This window comes from Etheostoma spectabile, chromosome 7, assembly GCF_008692095.1.
Source record: "Etheostoma spectabile isolate EspeVRDwgs_2016 chromosome 7, UIUC_Espe_1.0, whole genome shotgun sequence".
Taxonomy (NCBI): domain Eukaryota; kingdom Metazoa; phylum Chordata; class Actinopteri; order Perciformes; family Percidae; genus Etheostoma; species Etheostoma spectabile.
Window position 1 is genome coordinate 25,603,598 of NC_045739.1, and position 6,431 is coordinate 25,610,028.

Below are 6,431 nucleotides of genomic sequence, written 5' to 3' on the forward strand. Positions count from 1 at the left end.
TTTTTTTTTTACATTTTATAACAAATAAAAGTACAAACATTCAGACATCGCAGTTCAAAGATAAAAATATAGGAAGGAAATAGCAACTTTTAGAAGATCTCAACTAGCAACAGTAATAAAAAGTACAATATAAACAAAACACGAGATAGATATTAATAATAAAAAGAAAATATGAAGGAAATAAAACTGTGACAGATTTGCAAACATGAATAGGTTGGACAACATAAGAGAGGGTGGTGTGCATGTAGTGCATGTAAACATACTCAGTGTTTCCGTTTCTTCGTCGTCTGCAGTTGAGTCTCCCGTGGACGGCGATGCATTCGAGGCACCGGGTCCAGCTGTTGAACTGGGCGCCGGCGGGAGACCGGGGTCGTCTCTGGAGAGGTCCACCAGTCCTCCAGCTGCAGCGTCCCTGGAGAGGTCCACCAGTCCTTCAGCTGCAGCGTCTCTAGAGAGGTCCACCAGTCCTCCAGCTGCAGGGGAGGACAAGCGGGAGCGAACCAAGTCCCTCCCCGCCTACGGTTCGACCAATCACAGCCCTGTCCCTCTAAATCACCTGTTCCTAATGTAGCTCGGACTACATGTCAGAACGTCTGCTCTGCCTATTTACTTCATTTACACGTTTTAGTGATAAGTATCTAATACATATTTCATTATACCGGCTTTTCACTGGGTCTTAACACATCTGATATTTCAATATCTAAATTTTAAGCCTTAAAAATCTTAATTTGGCTGAAGTATTGTGCTCTAGGTCTTAAATCATTTAATTTCCCTACGTACATGCAACATTTCACAGAGAAATCTAGTACTTTTCACTCCACCACGTCCCAATCTGACAACTTAAGTAACAAGTTACTTTACAAATTAAAATGTTTACACACAAAGCACGTGATGTTTATGGAATCTGATGTTTTATTACGAAAGAAACTAGCCAACAATATAACAGACAGCTGACACTATTAGACAATTAAACACACATTGTTTTCCTGATGAAACTTTTACTTAAGTAAGAATTTCGATGCAGGACTTTTACTTGTAACCGAGTACTTCTACAGTGTCGTATTAGTACTATAACTGAAGTGAAAGATCTGAATATTTCTTCCACCACTGCCTGTTTTCTAATCTATAATATATATGTCTTCTCTCGCTCTCCTCTCTCTCGCTCGTCTTCGCTCTCTCTTGTCTCTCTCTGTCTCTCTCTCTCTGGTCTCTCCATCTGTCCTCTATCTCTCGGCTATCTGTCTATATATGTTCTCTCTCTCCATCTCCTTCTCTCTCTGTTCTCTCTCCTCTCGTCTCTCTCTGTTCTCTCTGCTCTGTCTCTCCTCTCTCCGTCTCCTCTCTAGCTTTCGCTACTCTCTACCTCTCTCCTCTCCCCCTCCGCTGCCCTCTCTCCCTTCTCTCATTCTCCTGTCTTGGTCCCTCGTTCCTCCGCTCCTTGTCTATCTCTGTGCCCTCTCTCTCCTCATCTCCCTCCTCTGTCTCTATTCTCCTCCTCTCCCCTCTCCTTCTCCGCTTTCACTCCCCCTCCTTCCTCTCCCCCCTTCCTTTCATATTCAATTCAAGTTCGAGGGGCTTCATTGGCATGAACTTCAAAACACTGTTGCAAAAAGCATCAGAAAACCCAATACCAGTGTTGCAGGACAGAACATTAACATAATATTATTAGATGGGCTTATCTCTCTCTCTCTCTCTCACTCTCTCTCTCTCTCTCTCTCTCTCTCTCTCTCTCTCTCCAGTGAGGCCTCCATCTCCGGCAGACGCTGATCTCAGTCCAGCTGTGGAGGGGAGTCCATCTCCGACCGCTGATCTCAAGTCTGACCGCGAATCAGAGGACGAGTCCGACGACGCCGGCCCTCCGGTCTGACGCCCGCCAGATGTGTTACAGTCTCTAAAATCCACTCGGCTGTCGCCAGGGAAACCTTAAGGAGCTCAATCACAGACACACTGGACACTGATTTTATCCTATCCTATCTTTTATTTTAATTTTTTTTAACAATTCCTGCAGAGGCACATGTAAGCGGAGGAGACACTGTACAGTATTTCACACGTGTCGAGCTGTTTTCAGTTCTGGTTTTAGACCTCGGGTCAGCTGTCCGGCCAAAATGGACGCCAAAACGGCTCCATTACCGTCTGTGTCAACAGCTCTAATGGGACCATAAAGACACGCCAGATGCTCCGGTGCAGAGACAATCCGTAGTTGCTTAGATAACCAGGTCCAGCTATATAAAAAAAAAAAAAGGTTAGTTTGTCCAAAGCACTGAGGAGAAGGAGTCTGAGCTTCTAAGGAGGTCCAGACCGAGGAGGTCTGGTTTTACTGTATTTTCTGTTCTGTTGCTGGTAAGTCAGCGACTTCTACCAGCAGGTCTTCTGGAGGTAAGACTCAAAATATAAACAAGATTTTTTTTTTTTTTCTATCCTGCTAACATTCGCTCCTTTTCTTGAAACCGTAACCTGTCCACAAATTAGAAACTGGGAGAGAGGAACAACAAGAAAGTGTCAAAAAAAACCAAAGAGAATTCTGCTGCTAGAGCCAAATGTTTTTATATTTTAAATTTTCATTTTTTTGATATCTCAAAAGCTCAAACTGACATTGAGACTGAAAGAAATTAGTCACTTTTTTGTCTTTTAATTTTAAAGGAACATGGCTGCTTGAGCTTGATTCATGCTTCCGTCGTAGCCCGAGGTGCACCTCTTGAAACCTGTAGCTTCACGTCGCTCGGTCGCGTCGTGGTAGCGTTGCATTTCCCCTCTTCTCATTTCCTGGTTCTCCTTCTCCGTAAACCACATGAAATCCAGGAGAGGGTTAACTTCTGCTGCTCTAGGGTTCCCACCGGGGTCACAAAGCACCGGGGAGACATTTTGTTTCTCTCTCTATGACTCTAGAGTCGCTACGCCTCCAAAGAATCACAGCACTCTCCAACTCGCTTCTACACACACACACACACACACACACACACACACACACACACACACACACGCGGGGGGGGCGGCCCTGCTATTCCCTTGAAGAGATCCAAGCACACACCAATGCACAAGTATACACTTCAGGCCACTTACAGAGGCAAAAGCTCTGCATGGAACCTCGGCACGATCATAAGTCCCGCTTCATGATGCTAACGATGCTAACCAGACTAGCTAAGAGCTGCTAAAGGTGTTTTCTCCATTTAAGGGAAACCCAGAGGATGAGAAACGTTGCCTTGAACATGCATTGCAGTTGACCATGTAAAAAACAAACAAAAAGCCCCGATATTATAAATATCAGTAGGTTTATACGGGGGTGGGACATAATATCGATACAGTCAAAATTCCCCTAATAACTTTACAATATTACTTGCCAAAGTTAGTTTTTTTCCCCCTTGTGTTGTCTTCCCGTCAAAATTAAAAATCAGCGCTAGTGTTGACGCTTTTTAATCAATGTTTTAAACGTTTTCTTTTGTTTTTGTCCCTGTTTTCAATGTTTGTCACTTTTTGGGATGTTTAACACTGACTTATTAACTTTAGTTTTACAGTTCTTTTTGGAATTTATGGTCAACAAACCTCATTTTTAGGAAATTATACCTAATGTTTGAGTTAGAGAAGCAGAAATTAGGAATTATTGAGACTAAAATTAAAGGAATGGATGTTGATGATAATCACAGACTGGAATATGTCAACTTTTACTCAATACTATTTCAAAAACACTTCCATTTGTTTTCAAATGCTATAAAATTGAATAAGACCCAAAATTAATGAAAGTAGAGATGTGTACTTGCCAAAGAGCGTTGTGTGGAATCAATCATGTTATTTTGGGGAATTAAAAAGAACATTGATATAGGAAAATGGGTTAATTTGACCCTGAGCCCTGTGTACCTGTTGACAATCGTGAGATGTGGTTGTTAAAGGTACAGTGCGTAGTTTCTGTCTCCCCCATCAGGAATTCTATTATCGTCCACATGATACAAGCCTTCTGTGGCCGCGCACTTAGCTTTGTAGCAGCTCATTTTTGCAACGGCTTGAATATGACGGACGTTCATTAATATCAAAAAGTTACGCACTGAAGCTTTAAGCTCTGGAAAAGCTAATAATTGGGCCTTGATTTGAGATTATTTTGTCAAACTAATGATTCCAAAATCAAGACGATATTTCGTACGTTGTAAAAACAAGTGTTCGCAGTTAACGCTGCGTTCAAGTCCTGTCTGACATGTGGCTGAAAGCCCTGGAAAAGCTAGTAAGTGGGTCTTGATTTAAGATTTATTTTATTTTGAAAATCCAAGACGCTCCATAACGTAGTCCAGTTTCAGTTCTACGCGTATTTCTTTTGTACTGCAAAAAATCTTCAGCGCTGCAGAAAACCAACTCTCTTGGTTGAGTAAATGCTGCGTTCAAGGCATGTCTGAAATACCGTGATTCACAGTTTCCGACGTTATAACGACAGGAGACTCAGACCAGCTCCTAAAAAGGTCGAATTTATCCAAATTGGTGCCTTAAAGCGTCTAAAGACGCAAATACTGCAGACGCCTCACATCAGGAAAGAGCTCAAATATGCAATAAATGACCGTGGTTTTCTTTCCACAGAAGACATGTTGGCTTCAGCAGCGTTATTAAGTCCCAAAAATAAATGTAATCATGTACTGCTGCACTTATGTATCAGTGTAAATATGTACTAACCTTGTTGTGTGTGTGGCTCTGTGCATTAAATATATCAGGTTTAAAGACACAATGCACACACTCTGGGATTTCTATATGGTATCATGAGCAGAAACATCGGGATTTATTAAGATTTATTAAGAGAGGATTGTGCTGTTTAACCTGCGCGGTGATGGTTGTTATTTTATTGGGAAATATTTTTGAAACGTTGTGTTAAATAATGTGTTTTATTGTGTTGAATAATGTGTTTTATTGTGTTAAATAATGTGTTTTATTGTGGAAAGCCTGGAAATGTGACATAAAGCTGTCAAATATTTCTGTATTTCTGTATGTTCATACCAATAAATTCTGTTTTATCGTTCAGACGCTCTCTCCTCCTTTTTTTCTGTCAATCTCTCTCTCCCTACTTCTCTTTCCCTCTGTCTCTCTCTCTTTCCTTCTCTCTCTTTCTCCATTTATTTAAAATGTCTTTCCCTCTTTCACCCCATCGCTTTTTCTTTCCCTCTCTCTCTTTTTCTCTCCCTCTTTCCCTCTCTTTTTCAATCTTTCTCTCAATCTTTCCCTCTGTCTTTCTTTCCTTCTCTCTCTTTCTCCTCTCTCTCTCCCTTTCATTCTCTCTCATCCCTTCTTTCCCTCTCTCTTTTCTTCTCTTTCCCTCTACCTCTCTTTCCTTCTCTTTCATTCTCTCTCCCCCTCTCTTTTCTTTCTCTTCTCTTTCTCACGTTCATTCCCTCTCACTCTCTTTCCTTCTCTTTCTCGTCTCTTTCCCTCTCTCTGCTTCTCTCTCATCTCCTTCCCACTTTCTCTTTCCTCTTTTCTTTCCATCTCTTCCCCCCCTCTCTCCCTCCTTCCCTCTCTCATTCTCTTTCGCGCTCTCTCCATCTCTCCCTCTCTCTTTACATCTCCGTCTCCCTCCCTCCCTCTCTCCCTCCCTCCTTCATATACAAGCTGTTGAATCCCTCTTTAGTCTCATTTCACTGACTTCAGACTACGCTTTATTCCAGTGGACACCACGTCCTCTATACTCTTTATTCCAGTGGACACCACGTCTTCTATACTCTTTATTCCAGTGGACACCACGTCTTCTATACTCTTTATTCCAGTGGACACCACGTCCTCTATACTCTTTATTCCAGTGGACACCACGTCCTCTATACTCTTTATTCCAGTGGACACCACGTCTTCTATACTCTTTATTCCAGTGGACACCACGTCCTCTATACTCTTTAGTCCCGTGGATACCCCGTCCTCTTCCTGTGCGTCCGTGGAAGACGTCTTTTCCATCTGTTTTGTGGTCCCCAGCTGTCCCTCTGCACTGGTCTTCAGCACCATGGACAGCGCCTTGGACAGCCTGGACGCTGCGCGCTTCTTACAGATCTGGCAACACTTCGACGTCGACGGTAAGAAGAGCTCGGAGGACTCTGGGGTCAGTGGGACGTGAATCATGTGATCAGACACGGACTGGCAGCTGTGAGCGCAGAGAGGAGACATTTAACCGCCGGTTTATGGAAAATTCTGCTAATTGTACAACAAATATATAATTCTGGTATAATGGCTGGTTAAATGCACGTTTTTACAGGACAGCGTGGCTGAGACTTCTCCTGAAGGTCAGCCATTTTGTTTTATATTACACTCTCCGTATTTAATGAATTTATTAACATGTCATCAATAAAGAATTTCTATCTCCGAAGTTAAAGATCAGCAATAGAGAGACTTTGTGAAAAGATTAATTTGCTATTTCTAATTTCTTCTAACTCAAACGCCTTGGCTCATTTACTGTATAGAACATCACAAATAACAAC

At 42.2% G+C, this 6,431-nt stretch overlaps 2 protein-coding genes across 2 annotated transcripts in view; both read left to right on the forward strand.

The window, feature by feature from the left end:
* Positions 1 to 2,239, forward strand: part of carmil1 (capping protein regulator and myosin 1 linker 1) — a 66,170-nt gene extending 63,931 nt beyond the window's left edge. The window contains 3 exon segments of the mRNA XM_032521180.1: positions 294 to 384; positions 457 to 521; positions 1,740 to 2,239. Of these exon segments, the coding sequence (XP_032377071.1) occupies positions 294 to 384; positions 457 to 521; positions 1,740 to 1,867 (284 nt within the window). The 3' untranslated portion in view covers positions 1,868 to 2,239.
* Positions 2,240 to 5,612: 3,373 nt separating this feature from the next.
* Positions 5,613 to 6,431, forward strand: part of LOC116693080 (secretagogin) — a 14,816-nt gene continuing 13,997 nt past the window's right edge. The window contains exon 1 of the mRNA XM_032521773.1: positions 5,613 to 6,029. Coding sequence (XP_032377664.1) covers positions 5,960 to 6,029 — 70 coding nt within the window. The 5' untranslated portion in view covers positions 5,613 to 5,959. The remainder of the gene's footprint in view (positions 6,030 to 6,431) is intronic.